At 39.2% G+C, this 22368-nt stretch overlaps 1 protein-coding gene and 1 long non-coding RNA gene across 8 annotated transcripts in view; both read left to right on the top strand.

Annotated features, from left to right (window-relative positions):
• IDE (insulin degrading enzyme) overlaps positions 1-22368 on the top strand; it is a 195033-nt gene that overhangs the window by 101048 nt on the left and 71617 nt on the right. For all 7 annotated transcript variants that reach the window (XM_042909112.1, XM_042909111.1, XM_042909110.1 and 4 more), the window contains 2 exons: positions 19585-19769; positions 20770-20977. In XM_042909112.1, coding sequence (XP_042765046.1) covers positions 19610-19769; positions 20770-20977 — 368 coding nt within the window. In that variant the 5' untranslated portion in view covers positions 19585-19609. The remainder of the gene's footprint in view (positions 1-19584; positions 19770-20769; positions 20978-22368) is intronic.
• Positions 2728-6568, top strand: LOC122202671. Its single transcript, XR_006194787.1, has 3 exons — positions 2728-2863; positions 6223-6422; positions 6532-6568. It is a non-coding gene; the product is annotated as an uncharacterized LOC122202671 (long non-coding RNA).

Here is a 22368-nt window from a genome sequence, read left to right as displayed (position 1 = left end):
ACACACACATAATTTGTAACAGCTTTATTGATACTGAACAATTCATCCTCTTAAAGTACACCATTCAGGAGTGTGGTAGGGTCACACACACAAAAAAAATAATAAAGTATACCACTTGGTGGTTTTCACTATATTCAAAGATCTGTGCAGCTGTCACCACAAACAATTTTAAACATTTTCATCACCTCAGAAAGAAATCTTGTATCCCTTAGCAGGGACTCCCTATTTTCCTCTTTTTCCAGCCCCAAGCAACCATCTTTTTGTCTCTATGGATTTACATATTCTGGATATTTCATGTAAATAGAATGATACTGGGGCGTCTGGGTGGCTCAGTCAGTTAAATGTCCAGCTTCAGCTCAGGTCATGATCTCGTGGTTCATGAGTTTGAGCCCTGCGTCGGGCTCTGTGCTGACAGCTTGGAGCCTGGAGCCTGCTTCAGGTTCTGTGTCTCCCTCTCTCTCCGCCCCTCCCCAGCTTGCACTCCGTCTCTCTCTCAAAAATAAATAAACATTAAAAAAATTTTTTTAATAAAAAATTTAAAAAATAAATATAATGATACAGTATGTGTTCTTTGGTCTGCTTTTGCTTGGTATAGTGTTTTCAGAGTTTATCTATGTTGTAGCATATACCAGTGCTTATTTGTCCGTATCTTAGGAAAACCTTTAATAAACATTTAGTTTTTTTCTAGCTTTGGCCTTCTAGTAGCATAGAATCCTGGCTCTAACATCTTCTCTAATGTAATGTAGAAATCCTTCTGCATTAGTTTTTTTTTGAGGAGGGAGTGGGTAGGTGCAGATATATCTGGATACAGATATATTTTTATTAATTTAAAAAAACTTTAAATTTTGAACTAATTTAGACTTACAGAAAAGTTGCAAAAATAATACACTTACCTTATATATCATCATAGTATAATTATCAAGAATAAGAAAATAGTGTCTTTACCTTTGTAGTTAATAAATATCTTGAGGGAGATACTTTGGGACTATGCAAATCCTTTTTTACCTCAAACCTTTTAGCATCCACTTGTAGGTAGATCTTGTCTGTGCATTTATTATTGCACCTACTGATTATTTCCCTCTTTCCTTCTTTATTACTAATTGAAATTCTGTGAGGTAGTTTTTCTGTCTCGTTTATTTACTTGTTTGTAGCAATGTGGACTCACAGTATTTATTTTATTCTGTGGATTAAAATTCATTGCTGTCATTTTATCACTCAAAGTGTTCTAGCTTTGGTCATTAGGAGCTCCTTTGGGTGAGCCCCCATCTTTTTTAGAGAATATCTTTACTTTTGACATTATATGGTGTTTCAGGCTTAACTTGTATTTTCTTTGCCCTAGCTCTAGAGTCAACCACTTGATTCCTCTTATTGGAAAATGATGTTTAGGGACCGAGATCTGGGCCCTAGATGTACTCACTGTGACTGAGGTGTCATTGCTTTTAGTGGGCAGTGTAGCTACTCGTACACATACACATATTTATATTTCTGTATCTGTATATATTCACAGTCAGGAGTTTGTATTAATACTGCTGATTGAAATTTGGTACTACAAAATTTATTTGAGTCTTTTTCCTTTAAAACTTTTTTCTCTAACCATGAGTACACTGGATTTCATCACCCATAATTTATTTGATTGATTCTAACATACATACACATATTTATTTACTTAATTCTAATTTCATGATTGTTAACCTAAACCTCTGTAAGGAACACTTTTGATAACTAAATTATAACATTTATGTACAGTTCTTTTTGTCCTTAGCCTAGAAACTGTATCCATTCAGAATACTATTTTCCACAGTTAGGTTAGTTCATTTCTTTCTTAGCTCCTTTAGTATGATTATATTCGTTTATAATACAGTTAGGTTTGTTTGTTAGTGTTTTTGTTTTTGAGAGAGAAAGAGGCAGTGGGGGGAGAGGGGCAGAGGGGAGAGGGAGAGAGAATCTTAAGCAGGCTCCACACCCAGCACAGAGCCCAACATGGGGGCTCAGTCTCACGACCATGAGATTATGACCTGAGCCGACCTTAAGAATCGATGCTTAACCGACTGAGCCACCCAGGTGCCCCCTCAGTGTTTTTATTTTATTTTGCACACTCCTCATCCTGATTGATTTTAAATGTATAGTTCAGTGGTACTGAGTACATCACATTTTGGGGCAGCCATCACCACCATCCATCTCCAGAACTTTATTATTTTCCCAAACTGAAACTCTGTACCCAGCAAACAGTAACTCCCCAGTCTCCTCTCTCAGCCCCTGGCAACTATCGTTTTACTTTGTCTCTGAATCTGACTACTAAGGTACCACATATAAGTGGACTTTACAGTCTTTGTCCCCTTGTTATTGGCTTAGTGTAATGTCTTCATGGTTAATCCATATTGTAGCATGTGTCAGAATTTCCTTTTTAAAGCTGAATAATATTCCATTGTATGTACCACATTTTGTTTTCATCCATCAAGAGATTCTTGGGCTGCTTCCGTCTTTTGGCTATTGTAAATAATGCTGCCGTTAATATGGTACAGATATCTGTTTGAGTCCTTTCATTTCTCGGGGCATATACCGAGAAGTGGAGTTGCTGGATTATATAGTAGTTTTAATTTTCTGAGGCACTGCCATACTGTTTTCCATATTGCTGCAGCATTTTACATTCTAAAAGTGCACAAGGGTTTCATTTCTTCCACATTCTTTTTCTAATATATATATTTTTAAATTATTCTTTTAGGTAATCTCTACGCCCAGCGTGGGACTCACACCCACAACCTTGAGATCAAGAGTCGCACACCTTACTGGCTCAGCCAGCCAAGCACTCCCATTTGTTCTACATTCTTGCCAATACTTAAATTCTGATAATAGTCATCCATTGGTAATTCTTTGTGGTTTTGATTTGCGTATCTCTAATGATGAGCGATGTTGTTACATATATTTTCTTTGGAGAAATGTTCATTTAACTCCTTTTGCCCCCCCCCCCCCCTTTTAAGTTTATTTATTCTGAGAGAGAGAGAGAGAGAGGAAGGCAGCACAAGTGGGGGAGGGGCAGGGGGGGAGAAGAAAGAGAGAATCCCAAAGGGAGAGAGAGAGAGCATCCCAAGCTGTCAGCATCCACACTGTCAGCACAGAGCCCTGTGTAGGGCTCGAACTCACAAACTGTGAGATTGTGATCTGAGCTGAAACCAAGAGTCAGAAGCTCAACCGACTAAGCCACTCAGGTGCTCCCCCCACCTCTCTCTTTCTTTTAAGATTTTATTTTTTGGTAATCTCTACACCCAATGTGGGGTTCAAACCCACCACACTGAGCTCAAGAGTCCCACGATTCACCAACTGAGCCAGCCAGATGCCTCAACCTTTGCCCAGTTGTTGCATTATAGGAGTTCTTTGTATATTCTGGATATTAACTCTTATCAATATGATTTGCAAATATTTTTTTTTTTCCCATCCACAGGTTGCCTTTTGCTCTGTTGCTTATGGTTGGTACATTTTTTTTTTTTCCCGATGGCCATTTTTTTCTTTTATTGCCTGTGCTTTTGGTATATCCAAAGAATCATTGCCAGATCCAGTGTTGTGAAGCTCTGTGTTCTCTTCAGAGTTTTTAGTTTTATCTATGAGATCTTTAGTTTATATCTGTTTTTTTTAATGTTTATTTTTGAGAGACAGAGAGAGACAGAGCATGAATGGGGGAGGGGCAGAGAGGGAGGAAGACACCGAATCCGAAGCAGGCTCCAGGCTCTGAACTCACAGACCTTGATATCATGACCTGAGCCAAAGTCAGATGCTTAACTGACTGAGCCACCCAGGCACCCCTCTGTAGTTTATATCTTTAATTCATACCCTTGGAATTTTTTAATCAGAAAGTTAGAAGGCCTTGGGGCGCCTGGGTGGCTCAGTTGGTAAGACCTTAGACCCTTGATTTCGTGTCGGGTCATGATCTCATGGGTTTGTGAGTTTGAGCCCTGCTCCGGGCTCTGCAATGCTGGTGCAGAACCTGTTTGGGATTCTCTCTCTCTCTGCCTCTCCCCTGCTCATGCTCTCTCTATCTCAAAAAAAAAAAAAAAAGAGAAAGCCTTTCCCTATACCAAGGTTAAAGAAGAATTCCAGTGTTTTTTCTCCTAGTACTTAAACAGTTTCATTTTTTGTATTTAATTTCCTTATCCTTTGGCAATTTAATTTTGAGTGGTGTTAGATATGGATCTTTTATTTTTTTCCAAAGGCTACTCAGTGTTCCAAACACCATTTGTTAAAGAGTTTGTTTTTTTACCCACTTGAAATGCTACTTTTGTCAAATACTAAATTTCTGTATATATTTGGGCCTACTTCTGTTCTTTCTAGTCTTTGCTACTAATTTGTCTTTGTGATGAGCCAGTACCGTACTGTTTTCATAGAGACTTTATAGTATATTTTAATGTCTGGGAAGTCTAGTATCCCACTTAAAGTTATTCTTCTCAGTGTTTTCCTAGCTATTCTTCTTCTTCTTCTTCAGTGTTTATTTTTGAGAGAGAGAGAGAGACAGAGTGTGAACCAGGGAGGGGCAGAAAGGGAGACAGAATCTGAAGCAGGCTCAGGCTCTGAGCTGTCAGCATGAGCCAGATGTGGGGCTCAAACCCACGAACTGCAAGGTCATGATCTGAGCTGAAGTGGGACACAACTGACTGAACCACCCAGACGCCCCTTATTATTATTATTTTTAATGTTTGTTTATTTTTGAGAGAGAGAGAGAGAGAACGGGGAGGGGGGGCAGAGAGAGAGGGAGACACAGAATCCGAAGCAGCGGGGGCTTGAACCCACCAGCCGTGAGATCACGACCTGAGCTGAAGTCGGATGCTTACCTGACTGAGCCACCCAGGCGGTATTCTTAATATTTGTTTTCTGTATAAAGTTTAATGTTGGGGGACACCTGGGTGGCTCAGTGGGTTAAATGTCCAACTTCAGCCCAGGTCATGATCTCGCAGTTCGTGGGTTCAAGTCCTGCATCATGCTCTCTGCCATCAGCACAGAGCTGGTTGGGATCCTCTGTCTCTCTCTCTCTCTGCTCCTCCCACATGTATTCTCTCTCTCTCTCTAAAAAATAAATGAACATTAAAATTTTTTTAAAAAAGTTTACTATCAGGGCGCCTGGGTGGCTAAGTCAGTTAAGCATTAGACTCTTGGTTTCGGCTCAGGTCATGATCTCATTATTTGTGGGATCGAGCCCCTTGTTGGGCTCTGTGCTGACAGCAGGGGGCCTACTTGGGATTCTCTCTCTCTTTCCCTCTCTCTTCCCCTCCCTGAACTTGTGTGCTTTCTCTCTTTCTCTCAAAGTAAACATTAAAAAAATCTTTAAATAAATAAAATAAAGTTTAATATCAATTTGTCTAACTCCATAATACAGCATTTTGGTGTTTTTATTGGGATTCTATATTAATTTTTGAACTATTATTGTCAGAACCTTGGGAATTTTTGACAGTATCACTGCAACTGATGGGCCCTGAGAGGGTAGAGTAGGGACTCTGACTTCCTCTTGAACCAGCATTGTTTAGTTTTATGAATTATACTTCCATAAGATTTTGGTAGAAAGAAATATTTCCTTTAAAAGAAATAGTTTGAGGTGCACTGGGGTGGCTCAGTCGGTTAAGTGTCTGACTTCAGCTCAGGTCATGATCTCTCACGGTTCGTGAGTTCAAGCCACGCATCAGGCTCTGGAGCCTGCTTCAGATTCTGTGTCTCCCTCTCTTTCTGCTCCTCTTCAGCTTGTTCTCTCTCTCTCTCTCTCTCTCTCCCCAAAAATAAATAAATAAACCTTAAAAAAAAAAAGTCTCAAATTCACACATTGCTTTAAAAAAAAAAAGTTTGAAAACCACATCATGAATAGTATCCAAGCCTCTACTTGGATACTCAGTGGTAGGGTGCTTCTGACATGACCTAACTAGTGAAGACTTTTCTAATTGTTCGTTAGCTACTCAGGCATCAGTTGCTCTCCTTCCACCTTCCAGCATTAAACCCAGCCTTGCCTTGCTGAGGCAACACAAAGTGGCTTCACTCTTAGACCTACAAGTCTTGACTATTTAAGCATTCCTTTTATGGTTTGGTCTTAGTATTGTGGAAGAATCGTTCTGATACAGATCCTTTTGGGGGTGGATGGGGATATAGATAATTATTCTTTGGTTTGCATTGCTCTTGGGATTCTGGTGCCACAGTGCCTAGACTCTGCCATTTACTCTGTGACCTGTTACTTATTACATCCTTCTTCAGGCCTGTTTCCTCATCAGCAAATGGGGACAGTAATGGCACCTCCTGCACAGGCTTGTGGCGAGAATTAAATGAGGAAATGCATGTGTCTACCATATAGGGACATGTTCAGTAAATGCGGACAAACGCCACCACCACCACCACCATTGCTGTAAAGTGGAGAAGAAAGTGTTCTGTATTTATTTTTGGATGCAGTAGGACAGGTATTTCAAAGTTAGCCAGCTAGATGGGGCTTGGGAAGGGGAGTGAGGTTTTTTTCTTTTATTTTTTTTATTAAAAAAAATTTTTTTTTTAATTTTATTTACTTTTTAGAGAGAGAGAGAGAGAGCGCGTGCGCGCACGAGTGGGGGAGGGGCAGAGAGAACAGGAGACACAGAATCCGAAGCAGGCTCCAGGCTCCGAGCTGTCAGCACACACAGCCCAACGCGAGGCTGGAACCCACCAACTATGAGATCGTGACCTGAGCTGAACTCTGACGCTCAACCAGCTGAACCACCCACATGCCCCAGGGGGGTGAGTTTTCTTAAGTCAAAGTCTGTATTGAAATAAATAAACAAATAACATCTGTGGTTTAAAAAAAAAAAGTGGGGTGCCTTGGTAGCTCAGTCAGTTGAGCATCTGACTCTTCATTTCATCTCAGGTCATGATCTCACCGGTAGTGAGTTCAAGCCCGGAGCAGAGCCTGCTTAGGATTCTCTCTCTCTGTCCCTCCCCCGCATACATGCATACACATTCTCTCTCTCTCTCTCTCTCTCTCTCTCTCTCTCTCTCTCAAAATAAATAAAACTTTTTAAAACATTTGTTAAAAATTAAAATGAAAAAACGAGACAGTCTAGGCTGTTACTTCCTAAATTCCCTGAAATTCTTAACCTAGGTGTAGAAAGAAAGAAAATGAAGCCTCAGATTGACAGCAACATTAGGCCAGACCACATTAGGTCAGCAATTGAGTGAAAAGTAGATTCTGGAATTAGGCTGTGGGTTCTGTTCCATTGTCTGCTTAAAGCCTTCACCTCTCATCACAAACCGTTTTAAAAATTCTTTTGGAAATTGTTCCAGTTGTGAGCCAACAAACTAGTTTCTTAAGGGAACTAATTTGTCAGCAATGACAATGAATGGATATGGGGTCCAGATTTTTTCCTTATTAATTAGTCCTGTTATACTGTGATGTAGCTGTTCCAAGTAACAACAAAAAGTTCACTTTGGGTTATATACTTAGTAAACACAGCCTAGCACATTCAAGATCATTAAGTTTTATCTTTTCAAGGATCCTTCCTGTACTGTTCTGAAAAGTACAAATAATAAAGATCAGCTAATAGTCTACTATCTATAGCTAACCGTACTCAACAATTCTGTGAGTATCCTTTCAGAGTGTAATCTCGGTACAGAAGATACATTTTTTAATTTGGTAGAAGTAAAGAGCATGGTGCCTTGGTGTCTAAAGACTTGGGTTTGAATTCTAGTTCTTTGATGCCTGTGTGGCCCTAACCAAATTACTTTTATGAGGTTTAATTTCCCCCTTCAGGAAAAATGGGCATAGGATGATAGATCCTGAGATAACCTCTGAGATATCGGGTTCATTGAGAGTATAATCCCTATAAAGAGCGTGTGCTGTGTAAAATGCTAACTGAGCATTTAGTAAGGATCTGTCTCTGTGCCCTTGCTATGCTCCTTTTTTTTTTTTTTTTTAATTTTTTTAATGTTTTTATTTATTTTTGAGACAGAGAGAGATGGAGCATGAGCAGGGGAGGGGGAGAGAGAGAGGGAGACACAGAATCTGAAGCAGGCTCCAGGCTCTGAGCTGTCAGCACAGAGCCCGACGCGGGGCTCGAACTCACAGACTGTGAGATCATGACCTGAGCCGAAGTCGGACACTCAACTGACTGAGCCACCCAGGCGCCCCGCTATGCTCCTTTTTTGAGGCAGATCCCTTTATTTATGCACAAGATTGCTTACTCAGAGGGTTTCTGCAAACCTTTCCTCTCTCTCCTTCCTTATCAGTTTTTCCCTGTCTTTAATCCTTTTCTGGTTTAGATTTTTATTTTTTTATTTAAAAATTTTTTCTTAATGCTTATTTTTTGAGAGAGACTGCGCGAGCAGGGAAGGGGCAGAGAGAAGGAGACACAGAATCCAAAGTAGGCTCCAGACTCCAAGCTATCAGCACAGAGCCTGATGCAGGGCTTGAACCCATGAACTGTGAGATCATGACCTGAGCCAAAGTCGGGTGCTCAACTGACAGCCACCCAGGTGGCCCCTGGTTTAGATTTTTAAAATAAACCAGTAGATGGGAGTTTAATACAGATAGCTTTCTTTGTTTTGATGAGGCTATCTCCTGGTTTAATTTTTTTTTTAATTTTTTTTTTTTTTACGTTTATTTATTTTTGAAACAGAGACAGAGCATGAACGGGGGAGGGGCAGAGAGAGAGGGAGACACAGAATCGGAAGCAGACTCCAGGCTCCGAGCCATCAGCCCAGAGTCCAACGCAGGGCTCGAACTCACGGACCGCGAGATCGTGACCTGAGCTGAAGTCGGACGCTCAACCGACCACCCAGGCGCCCCTCTCCTGGTTTTATTTTAAGTGGATTAAATTGGTCTCAGTGATTCTCATCCATTATTTTTGGATGACAATGTTAGAACTATAAACTAGGGTCTTCTACCTTTTACCCTACTGACATTTTGGACCAGATAATTCTTTGTTGTGTGGTAGGGACTGTTCTGTGCATTGTAACATGCTTAGCAGCATCCCTGGCCTCTACTCCCTGGTTACCAGTTTGACCTTTTAGTTGCAGCAATTCAATTGTGACACATTGTCAAAGGTCCCACAAAATTGTCACCTGTTGAGAACCACTGACAAAAACAGTGGCTTGCGTATGGCATCTATAAAGGGATAATTATATACCTGTTTTTCTGATAATCTTATAAAGTACCATGCTATTACCAGCCTGTCCAGTGAATGTTTTTGACCTCTAGAGGTGACAACATACAGCTGGAATTTGCATGAGTATGTGATAAGAACGCTAGTAATAATATGGTGGTTGTTGAGCTGGTTCTATTTGCATCTCATCCCTGTGGGACCGTAGTAATGATGATTATAATATAAGGTTACATTTGTGGGTGCCTACTATGTACCAGACACTGTGCCTTGATGAAGTTTTTTTTTTCTTGATTTTTTTTTATATCTATTTTAGAGGAGAAATGCTGTAAAGGCTGTTCAAGTCTGATGAAATTTTTGTTACCTCTGTCAGTTTAACAGACTCATATGAACACTGCACATGACTCTTGATTGGCAAGACTAGATGAGACCCCTCTGCCTGGGTGGCTCGGTTGAATGTCTGATTCTTGATTTTGGCTCAGGTTGTTATCTCATGATTCGTGAGTTCAAGCCCCTCATCGGGCTCTGTGCTAATAGTACAGGAGGGCCTACTTGGGGTACTCTCCCTCTGTCTCTGTCTCTCTCTCTGTCTCTCTGTCTCACACACGCGCGCGCGTGTGCTCTCTCTCAAAATAAATAAACATTAAAAAGGATTAAAATAAAGAACCTAATTCAAATCCTGGGTTAGAAGTTGTTTGATGTAGGGGCGCTTGGGTGGCTCTGTTGGCGTGGCTCAGGTCATGATCTTGTGGTTCGTGAGTTTAAGCCCCACACCAGGCTTGCTGCTCAGCACAGAGCCTGATTTGGATCCTCTGTCCCTCTGTCTGTACCTCCCCTGCTCATGCTCTCTCTCAAAAATAAAAAAGCTGTTTGATGTAAATGTTGAAAATTGTTGAGGGGAGAATTTAAAGTTTGATCATTTTGCTTTTATTTGGGTTGCATTTATTGTTGTCATTCTTGGTTGCTGTGCTTTATTTTTTATTATATATATATATATATTTGAGAGAGAGAGATGGAACACGAGTGGGGGAGGGGCAGAGAGAGAGGGAGACACCGAATCCGAAGCAGGCTCCAGGCTCTGAGCTGTCAGCACAGGGCCCAACATGGGGCTTAAACCCACCAACTGTGAGATCATGACCTGAGCCTAAGTTGGACACTAACTGACTGAGCCACCCAGGTGCCCCTGGGAGTGTTTTATTTTTATTTTTATTTATTTTTATTTATTTATTTTTTGGAGTGTTTTATTTTTAAATTCTGAGGTTTAAAGTAATTACTCAAAAAAAAAATAAATAAAAATAATTACTCAAAACTGGTTTTCAAATCATACATAATAAGTAAAGACTTGAGTTAAAATATTTAACATCATAATTTATTATTGACTTGGTTAAATTGACTCATGCTGTACTTATATGGGCCTCCTATTTCTTGTGGCTAAGATGACATCAACAGAAATAATTGTCTCAGGACACACCTGAGAAGGGTTAGATAATCATGTTAATTGGACTATTGTTTCGTAGCCTTCCTGGTTTAGCACTTGTTAGATTTGGACAGCTACTTCTCAGGATCTTTGTGGTACCATTTCCAAGATGACTTTTTTGTGCATGATAATTATAGCCTTGAGTAATTCATGTATCCCCTTCCTCCTTTATTTTACTGATTTGTGGTATTTTCAAAAATTCTATTAAAGAACTTAAAATATATCATAAGTGTTCAGGTTGATGACTTTTCACAAACTGAGTATATCTCTATAATCGGCGTGTGACCAGCATCCTAGAAGCCTCCCTCATACTTCCTTCTGATGATTGCTCCCTGCCCCCAGGGGTAACCAGTATCTTGATAAAAGTCTTGTTAGCTTGATTTTACCTGTTCTTGCACTTTATGTAAATGGAAGTATACAGTATTTGCATACAGCTTCTTTCATTCTGCCTTATGTTAGTGAGATTTATCCTCCTTGTGCCTTGTTCTAGGCTTTTCATTTTCACTGTTGCATACTATTCCCATTGCGTGAATATATCACAGTCTATCTTTTCACTGTTAATTGACATTTGATCATTTCTAGTTTGGGCTATTATGAATAGTATTGCTATGAACATATAAATGCATTCGTTTCAGATATATATCTAATGTATGAATTGTTATGTCATACTGTCTGCTTTAATATAGACTGCCAGTTTTTAAAAAATGGTTTTACCAGTTTGCATTCTCACTACCAGTGTATGAGAGTTTGGGTTACCCTATAACTTCTCTATCACTTGGTGTTTTCCATCGTTTTCATTTTAGCCATTCTGGTGGGTATGTAGTGATAGCTCAGAAAATGTCCTGTGCAAAATGCAAAAATCAGCTGTGGATTTGGGGCATCTTGGGCCTTTAATCTGTCACACCAAACTCGTGCATCCCCCAAAGCCTCTATTTATCTTCTCTGAGTAGAGTTCTTCTGCTTGGGCCTAGTGTGATCTTCAGTCTACATTCAGAATTGGCAAATAGCCCCAGAGAAGAAGACAGGTGATGATCATCAGCTCATCTCAGAGGGCTCTCCCATCTGGGATTTGTACTTCATCCAATTCTCATTTCTTCCACAACTCTCCAACATCTTTGAAAATACGATTTTCTAATTTATCATGGCTTTTTCTATTTATTGAAGGTGAATCTGGTTATGACCTGTTATTATCCTATCCAAAAATGGAAGCTGTTAGTATATTCTTGGGGTTTTCTATTGACATAGTTAGGGAGGAAAAGTTTTCCTCTACCATCAAAGGTTCTTTTGGCTGGTCTAAGAATTAAATTGACATGAGAAAATCCAGTTTAATTTTGTGAGTTCTGCATCCTGCATGGATGAGAGGTTCAAAGACAGAAAGGTAAAATGAGGTATATATGCCATCCTGAGCTAGGGAATGGAATAGGGTCTGGGGCCTTAAAGAGGAGGAGGGAAGTTCACAGGACAGGAGAAAGAACAGATATTTGATAATTAGATGTTTGCCCCCTATATACATGAGTCACTCAGATAAAATTTATCTCTGATAATAACTCTACTTCTGGGAAGGAACTCCAATTTAGATTCTTGTAGGTACATGAGGGGCCAAAGTTTCTCTTGAGCCTTCAGCTCAAAATAGTCCACATGCCAAAGTGGCACATTTTGGGGAGACTTGCTCTGAACCCCTTCATACATAGTCGTGTCATCTATGAATAATGTTGTTTTTCCCCTTTATCATCTTTATGTGTTTTCTTTTTCTTGCATTATTGGACTGGTCAGAATTGGTAGTCCATTGTTGAATAGAAGAGGATAGTGACCTCCTGTTTGTGAGGAAGGGGGTTGGGGGTATCTGCATTATGTTACCACTGAGTATGATAATTGCTGTAGTTTTTGTGGATATTTTTTCAGATGAGGGAATTTTCTCCCTCCTATTTCTAGTTTGCAGACTTTTTTTAGTTTTAATTTTTAAATTTATTTTAGAGAGAGAGTGTGTGCAAGCAGGGAGAGGGGCAGAGGGAGAGAGAGAGAATCCTAAGCAGGGACTTCATCCCACGGCCTTGGGATCATGACCTGAGCTGAAATCAAGAGTTGGATACACAACCAACTGAGCCACCTAGGTACCCCATTTTGCAGACTTTTTAAAAAAGACACGTTGTTGAATTTTGTTAAATGCTTTTTCTGCATCTACCAAGATGATTATGATTTTTCTCCTTTTTTCCATTCCCGTGGCTTAATGTATGCTTCTGAAAAATAAATTAGCTTTAACCCCACCGTATCTACTGTAGTAACTATTATCATATCTCCTTTCATGCTTGAGACAATTATACACACTCTTCTTTCTCTTTAAACCTGCTATACATTTAATCCTGCCATACCTTTTCCTATTTATTTTTTATTACCAAAGTATCATGAGGTAATATGGTTCTCAGTACAGGGACTCCTTTGGCAGATTAGAAGCATTCTTCCAGGCTCCTTCCACTATCTATCTCTGTTTTCTATGGGGAGAAAAAAGTAAAAGAACTGAAGACTCTCCTGGGAGCATTTATTTTGACCTATTTTAATTTTTGTTTCCTTGTTTTTGTTATTTGGGATTGTAAGGGAGGGGAATGGGGTCAGGGCAGGGCTGTGGGGGTGGTAATTGGGAACTGAGGAAGAAAGCCAGATATATGTTTCCTTAAGTACCACCTTCAGCTCCTCCGTCCCACGCTTCCTCTTTCTATAGTTCCAGCTGTGCCACAAATCAATTATGTAAATGCCCTTGGGCAAGTCACTTAATCACTGAGCTTTTGTTTCCTCTTCTGAGGTTGAGGAGGATGACCATCAACAGCGCTGTGGCCTGTCACTTAGGGAGACTGGGAAAATTAAATGACCAGTTTATTAAGCATATGCCACTTTAAAAAATGAGAGTAATTGCTAGTTTGGGTTTTGTACTGTGGCATCTTAAATTTTTTGACAGCCTAAAGGCTACCTATGGAAGAAGGAAGAAGGTGTGAGACACCCTAGTCCCCATACTACAACTGTAAGAAACCTGTAGTTAAGTAGCTATGGTAAGAGGTATAAAATGGAGGTTTTGTTCATTTGCTTCAACCTCCATAAAGCCTCTATAAAGTGTTCCATGTTAAGCTTGTGACTTTTAAAAAAAAATTTTCTTAATGTTTATTTATTTATTTTTTTTTTTAATTTTTTTTTTTAATGTTTTATTTATTCTTGAGAGAGAGAGAGAGACAGAGCATGAGCGGGGGAGGAGCAGAGCGAGAGAGGGACACAGAATCCGAAGCAGGCTCCAGGCTCTGAGCGGTCAGCACAGAGCCCGATGCGGGGCTCGAACTCACAGACCATGAGATCATGACCTGAGCTGAAGTCGGATGCTCAACCGACTGAGCCACCCAGGCACCCCAATGTTTATTTATTTTTGAGAGAGAGAGACAGAGTGCAAGCTGGGGAGAGGTGGAGAGAGAGGGAGACACAATACCCCAAGCAGGCTCCAGGCTCTGAGCTATCAGCACAGAGCCCGACGCAGGGCTCAAACCCACGAACCGTGAGATCATGACCTGAGCCGAAGTCGGATGCTTAACCAACTGAGCCACCAAGGTGCTCCAAGTTTGTCACTTTTAAAATGAACAGCTATTGATATGGATGCATCAAAACTAAAAATTTGCAAAAGACTTATCTCTAAAATGATGCTGCTGTAGGATTCCTTTCAATTGCAACCACCCTTAATCCATTTAAGGGTTTATTTCTTCATAGCAAACTTCTTTCCAGAGGGCACAGAGTTAGAACAGATGACATTCTGCTTGGAACAAAGGCAAAGCGTCTCATCACAGGAAAATAAGATTTAATTGACAGGGTTTTAGTTTATACCCACCTTTATGATCTAGCTGGTATATGATTTAGGTATACTGGTCTCTATAACTGGAGAGCCATAGGTACATGCTTCCCTGAGATATGTTGTGATTTTTTAGGTCAAGTATCATGAATAGTATTTGAGAATATGTGGTCTTATATGGAAGCATCCTAGGGCTCATACCATCATTACTTTGATATTCTGTCTTACCTCTGCCCTTCTCAGGGAAGAAAGGATGTTTATGGTATAGTTTTGATTTCAGGCATTTTCTCTCTGGGTGCCTTCTTCCCATTGAGAAACACCATAGGCAAGCTCCACTTCTGCTTATGATTTTAGGAGTGGGTGGATGGATTCCACAGAAGGGAGGTTTTGATTCATAATTTTGCTATTAGCCTGGTCACTCACCTGTTTGGTTTTATAGGTCATCCGTTTAGAAATTAGAAATAGATGAGGTCTAACTTTAAATATGTCTGGGGCTGTGCAAGTGGGTAGAGAGCAAAAGGCACAGTAAACATTTTCAATCTCCTGTTAAATAGGCTGTGAAACCCTTAAAGAGATATGAGAAAAAAGACTGCAAAAGGTCATTGGAGTAGAAGATTATTTGCATTAAAAATTTCTTCTTGGTATGGGAATTTGGAAATGACCTGTTTGGGAATTTGATTTGGCAAACATGCAGTTTAGGTCTTTACACGGCTAGATAAAAATCCATACTCTTTCAGGGGAAGTTCTGGTTGTAGTTCTTTAATACCAACTGCTTGTTTTTCTGCTCTGTGCCTGTTTTTTTCTCACTATGCATCCTTTGCTCAGGTGTGTCCTTTTATTTGGCATGCTTCCACTTACCTCCTCTCTTTTCCCTTCTCCCCTCCTAGATAGACTTGGGTGCCCATTTCTTGGCTCCCATAGTACCCCAGGAACAACCTTGTCACCACACTTTAAAGCTGTTGACCTGTTTTCTTATCACTAGTCTGGGTTCCTTCAGAAAGCCCTTGGGCTTTGGGGTACTGGTTGTTAGAGCTAACATACATGATGTAGTGTCTGCACCTAAATAGACCTCCTTAAATGTTCGTGTGGCTGTGGGGGAGCTGGGGTGGACACAGGACTGGAAGAGTTGAATTTTAATTGTAACTTTTTGCTGTATGATCTTGGACAAGTGATTTAAGTTCCCTCAGCTTCAGTTTCCTTTTAAGTAAGATGAGGGGACTGGTCCACCTAGGGATCTTGTTCAAATGCCGATTCTGGCTCAGTGGGTCTCTGGTGGTTTCTGATGTTTTGCATTAACAAGCTCTCAGGAAGAACCAGTGCTGCTAGGCCATGAACTACAAAGGACTAGATAACATGTAATGGTTCTTCCAGCTTTTACCTATTGTGATTTTAGTCATTGTTTTAAATTCTGAGCAAAATTACAAAAGATGCTGTAGTTATTAAATCTCTCTCCAGTTTATTAGAATGCTGCACACTGACAATGTTGTGCCTTATGAAGTTTCCAATGTATGATAATGTCAGTAAAATTGAAAGTAATTTTATTGCTCCTAAGATTTTGACTTAGGTTAAAAATATCAAGTGTCTGGGAAAGCATTTGAGTTAGCACTAGCCTGTCATCTGAAAGTCAGAATTACTCGTGAAGGCTTTATGCTAATGAGGGAGCTGGGATGTGATCTCATGAGTATAAATACAGAGACAGGCAAGCTGTTGATGAATTCATCATCAGAGGAGTTCCCGATCATTTCCTTCAGTTCTCCAGAAGGTGAGAATCAAATTGTTGTGGGACGTGCTGATAGATATGCTGTAGGAGTCCAGACTATGCCTACTGAATATGGGTTGCTGGGGATGGATCTTGTTTGAAAATGTTGCTACTGTTTCTTTTGGCTTTTACTTCCTCAAAAAGTCATGATATTTGATTGGGTAACAGTGCCAGCATAGAAATTTATAGTTGTCTTTGATCTCTTGTTCAAATGTCTAAAAGTAGTTGGAGTAATTTTTATATTTGACCTAGAGAATAAATCCATCTCTTTGCTCTCAACCATACTAGGGATATCAATCAGGCATGGCTTCAGTATCTAGATAACTTCTGTACATGCCTGTGAGGAACTCGATGGTACATACTTTTTTCCTCAAAAAAAAAAAAAAAAAAAAAAAGGAAATCTGGACAAGGGAAATTGAGCCCTGAAAAAAGGTACAGAATGTAGCCTGTAGTCGAGGGTGGTTATCTTACTTCTGATGGATTTTTCACCTCCCACAGAAAAAGACAACTTGTCCTACCAAAGTGAGATGTATTTCATCTCCCCATCACAGCTGTGGGTTGGACAGACTTTTTAGAGCTCCATCATCATCATCATCACATTTTAGTCATATGTGGCCCTAGCTTCCCCTAGGTCAGACTAACTGGGGCGAGCACTGGAGGGGAAGCTAGGTGAACACAATGGCAATGGAATCAATAAGTAGCCTTTGGGTTTTGCTCCCACTTAGTGAAATCCCAAACCCTCCCTCCCTCTAGTAGATAGAGCCTTACGGGAGGGAGCAGAGGCTATTCTCTGTGGTGCACACTAACTAAGCTTTCTTACTGTCTGCTGCCCTTCTTGGGAGTCTTAATGGAGGCTGTCTCATGCCTTATTTAATCTTAACCCAAATTAAAGTCTTCGAAATCAGCTCTGTACTAAGACGTTTGTTGCAGTTCAAACATATTGTCCTTTGGGAAGTACCTTAACCAGGATTATTATTCTCGTGTCCCTCTTTGAAGGCTTAGGTGGAACATTTTCTGTTACCCTGAGATTCTTTTAACCATAAAACACCTTTTTTAATACTTAGCACTCAGATATTTTCATCTGTCTTTGACATAAGTGGCTTATGGCTAATGAAGTAGAAAAGAGTAGTTAATAATACTTTATAGTGTCCAGATTACTCTTAAAATTTCCAGTTAGTGACCTTATATCCCCAAAAATGTTAGTATTATTTTTATGCTTTGTTTTTCAAGAACTTTTTTTTTTACTGTAAATAAAGCAAGACTGTTAGCACTATCTGTGTAAAGTACTATGTGATTATTATTATTATTTTTTAAAGTAATCTCTACACCCAACGTGGGGCTCAGACTTACAACCCTGAAATCAAGGGTTGGTAGGGGTGCCTGGGTGGCTCAGTCGGTTGAGCGTCCGACGTCGGCTTGGGTCATGATCTTGCGATCCATGGGTTCGAGCCCCGCATCGGGCTGTGTGCTGACAGCTTGGAGCCTGGAGCCTGCTTTGGATTTTGTGTCTCCCTCTCTCTCTGCCCCTCCCCACTCATGCTCGCGCGCTCTCTCTCTCTCTCTCTCTCTGTCAAAAGTAAATAAATGTTAAAAAAAAATTAAAATTAAAAAAAAAAGTTGGTATGCTCTTCTGAGCCAGCCATAGTACCCAAGCACTATGTGATTTTTAACCTATAGTATTGATTTTTAAAATTTCAAATAGTCTTCTTAAAGGGAGATCTAGGGGACAATATTAATAGGAACAAACCTCTTTGGTTTATCAATTGTTACCCAGAAGAATAGTTAGATAATTTCAGAGAGGAAGGTATTCTGGTAAAAGCAAACTGGATTTTTCCCTTCCTTAGTTTCCAGATATTTTAATGCGCAAAAAAATTCTTGAAAATAATTGAATGCCTACTTATGCCCCTTCTGATTTACCTTTAAATCTGGATGTCTATCTGTCTTTAAGAAGCAGTCAGATCTACTACTTTTGTCTTCCAGGTAAAAAGAAAATATGCTAGCATAGGGTCATTTTTCCTCTGTAGTCTCGGATGTTTGGGGCTTTACCTGATTAGTTTTATTGGCCTACCGATAATAACAGGCTGATTTTTGTCTCTTAAATGATCCCCAACATAGACACAAATAGCATCTACTCTTAGTCTCAAAAACATGCATATTTCAGATTCTGGAAAATCCCTTCTACACTAATACCAAACACTCCCACGGAATTCTGTGTGCTAATAGCACATCCTGTAACTCAGCTTTCCTAGAGAGGGAAGGAGAGGACTATCAGAGGATGGGAAGTCCTTTGTAAGAGAACTTATCTTGCATTCTTGTTAAGATCACTGGACTGTTGTTGCTCTGGCATTCAATTCTTCACCATATTATAAAAATTACTTGGGTCCTTCCCACTTTTTGTTTGTAGTTTTGTTTTTTCTTTTGCTTTCTTTTTTTAAAAACATTTTTTATTGTTTATCTTAGAGCATGCGCTGCCAGTGGGGGAGGGACAGAGAGAGAGGGAGATCCAGAATCCGAAGCGGGCTCCAGGCTCTAAGCTGTCAGCACAGAGCCTGATGCGGAGCTCTGACTCAAAAACCACAAGATCATGACCTGAGCTGAAGTCGGATGCTTAACCAACTGAGCCACCCGGGTGCCCCTTTTTTGCCATCTTCATAGTGAAGCCCAGATCTCTTATTTTGTATAGGACTTTACAGGACTTTTTTTTCTCATTGGGGATTGCCCCCTGTGTTCTGAGCATGTGCATATCAGACCCATGAATTCTAGATCTGCCCTATCTTTGAATGTCATTAGGTTGAGCAATGTTTTTGGTTGATCCAGTAATAATCCTTACACAACCTCTCATCTTACTTTAGTAAATATTTCCAAAACATGTGGGAAAGCAGTTATTGGTAATTAAAACTCTGTTCTAGGTCAGCATACTGACCAGCTCATCACCCAACCTATCCTGTCTCAAAACCCCATCCAAGTGCTCTCCTAGATCAAATATGACTCCACAAAAACAATATTGTTAGTATTTCTCTAACAAAACAATGAGGGGTAAAAGGGAGGAGAGGAATGATTATCCCCTGTAGATAAGCTATAAAAAAAGTTTCCTCCAGATATATTTTTTTATCTGATGATGTATTATATGGGTTTGCTTGATATTATTCTGTATTCTTTTTTTTAACCTTTTTTAAAAAATGTTTATTATTTTGAGAGTGCATGCGTGCACATGCAACTGGGGAAGGGGCAGAGAGAAAGAGAGAATCCCAGGCAGGCTCCATGCTATGAAGCACAGAGCCTGTTGTGGGGGTTGATCCCATGAACCGTGAGATCATGACCTTAGCCAAAATCAAGAATGGGATGCTTAAACCAACTGAGCCACCCAGGTGCCCCTATTCTTTATTCTTAAAAAAAGAAAAAGCTACAATGCAACAATTACTAATGTTTTTATTTTCAGCTTCCAAGAAAAGACTTACAGCAAGATGAATAATCCAGCTATCAAGAGACTAGGAAATCACATTATCAAATCTCCTGAAGACAAGCGAGAATACCGTGGATTAGAGCTGGCCAATGGTATCAAAGTACTTCTTATCAGTGATCCGACCACGGATAAGTCATCGGCAGCACTTGATGTACACATAGGTACAATTTAAAATTGTGAATTAAGCTTTGTTCTGTTTTCTTGATCTAATGTTGACATTTATTACAACTTGCCATGTGTGTGCAAATAAAGACCTCATGATTATCAGTTTGATGTACATTACCTTGTACAATAGTCCAATTAGCAATCTACATTTGTCAAAATCAAATAATCTTACATTTATTTACCAAGTCATTTTGTTAGGTTCTCAGCTAAGGTGACTTAGCAGCAGGCAAATTAATTCCCATCCTTTACAGTAACAGTGATAATGCTTTTACTTTTGTACACTTTTGGTATACTAGGAAATACCATATTTTCTAGATTCTTGTGTGGATATTTCCTCCATGTTTAATGTGGCCTTAATCAAGTAGATTCTTGTCTATACGTACATAAGTATTTTTCTTATTTTCCTCTCTGAAAAACTTTAACTCAATGACATTTTAAAATTGAGGAAATAAGGTAATAACCATCGAGTGTTGAACAAATAATTATTGCCAAGTACAACGTAGTGTGGTTTGCAAATATCATCTAATTTGTGTTCACACAACTCCCTAGATCATATATACGTATGTGTATATATATATATATATATAAAGTGAGTCAAGATAAAGTATTGCGCTCAGAATTTCACAGTCAGCAGAGCTGGTAACCCTAAATCTATGTTCTTACCACTACATTGTATTATCTCCTGCAATAAAATGTAAGAACTAGGAGCTCTTGCTCTTATAAAACAATGAATTCAAGTCTTACCTTCCCTCCATTGTGATGTGTGAGAAAGGTAATGTCCAGAGAGGCTAAGTAATCTGCCCAAAGTTGCTAACTAATTAATATCATGAGCTGAGGCTGTAACCTAAACAGTACCATTTTAGAGCAGCCTGTGCTTAACTTTCTCTCATTGTGTGGTTGGAGTTGTCATGTTAACAGAACTTGCAGATCATCTGCAAAACAAAAAACAAAAACAAAAAAAACTTTTGTTGTATGTGTTTTTCTCTTGTCTTTCAGGTTCATTGTCAGATCCTCCAAATATTGCTGGCTTAAGTCATTTTTGTGAACATATGCTATTTTTGGGAACAAAGAAATACCCTAAAGAAAATGAATACAGCCAGTTTCTTAGTGAGCATGCAGGAAGTTCAAATGCCTTTACTAGTGGAGAACATACCAATTACTATTTTGATGTTTCCCATGAACACCTAGAAGGTGCCCTAGACAGGTAATGCTGATATCTTATAGATTATTCAACTTTGTGCACTTTATTACACTAATAGTAGTAATAATTATTATTTTTACAAAGATGTCTTCACAGCTTTGTAGCTTAACAAAAAATATTTTAACCAGTATTTTTCCATGCGTTTTATAAAAAAAAAAAAAAGAAAATGAGTGATACTGTCTATTTATTTTGTGGTAGAGGAAAAATAATGGCATGACTTTAAACCAGTCTTCGGCCCTACACAGTATTTTATGGACTTATAAAATTCTCCCCAGCCCTTCCCATTCTAATTGGTATTATATCTGAAGCACGTGATGAAGAATAAACTGTTACAGTGTCATGGATTTCTTTTCAAATATGCTCCTATTCCAGAATGTAGAACTTAAACATTCTGTTCTCCTTTAGTTACTCTAGTCTATGCTTAGTGGATATAGAATTTTTTTTAATTGAAGTATAATTGACATTATATCAGTTTCAGATGTACACCATGATGATTCAGTATTTGTGTACATTGCAAAATGATCCCTACTGTGTAAGTCTAGTTACCATATGTCATCATACAAAGTTACAAAAATTTTTTTCTCTTACTATGAAAACTTAACATTTACTCTGTTGTAACTTTTGAGTATGCAATACAATATTATTCGCTGTAGTTACCATGGTGTACATTATATTCCTGTGACTTAATATTTTATAACTGGAAGTGTGTATCTTTTGACTCCTTTCACCGAACCCCCAAACCTCCTTTCTTCTGACAACCATCAGTCTGTTCTCTGTGTCTGTGACTTTTGTTTCTTACATTCCACATATATGTGAGATCATATGGTATTTGTCTTTCTCTGACTTATTTCACTTAGTATAATAGCCCCTAGGTCCATCCATCTTGTTGTAAATGGTAACATTTCATTTTTTTTTTTTTAATGACTGAGTAGTATTCCATTGCATATATATACACTATATCTTCTTTATCCATTTATCCATCCATGGACATTTAGGTTGTTTCCATATCTTGGCTATTATAAATAATGCCACAGTGAACATAAGGATGCATAAATCTTTTCAAATTAGTGTTTTTTGTTTCTTGTTTTTTTGGGGGTAAATACCCAGAAGTGGAATTGCTGAATCACATGGTCATTCTATTAACTTTTTGAGAAGCCTCCATACTGTTTTCCACAGTGGCTACACTAGTTTACATTCCCACCGACACAAGGGCTCCCTTCTCTCCACATCCTTGGTCAACACTTGTTATTTCTTGCCTTTTTGATAATAGCCATTCTGACTGGTGTGAGGTGATGTCTCATTGTGGTGACACAAAATGTTTTGACCTGCTGTTTTCAACCCTGGGGACATTTTGTGAAAGTATTTCCTGGAGCAAGCTCCATTAGGTCAATTTA

Source organism: Panthera leo, chromosome D2 (assembly GCF_018350215.1).
Source record: "Panthera leo isolate Ple1 chromosome D2, P.leo_Ple1_pat1.1, whole genome shotgun sequence".
NCBI lineage: Eukaryota > Metazoa > Chordata > Mammalia > Carnivora > Felidae > Panthera > Panthera leo.
This window is presented reverse-complemented; position numbering and strand designations above follow the sequence as displayed.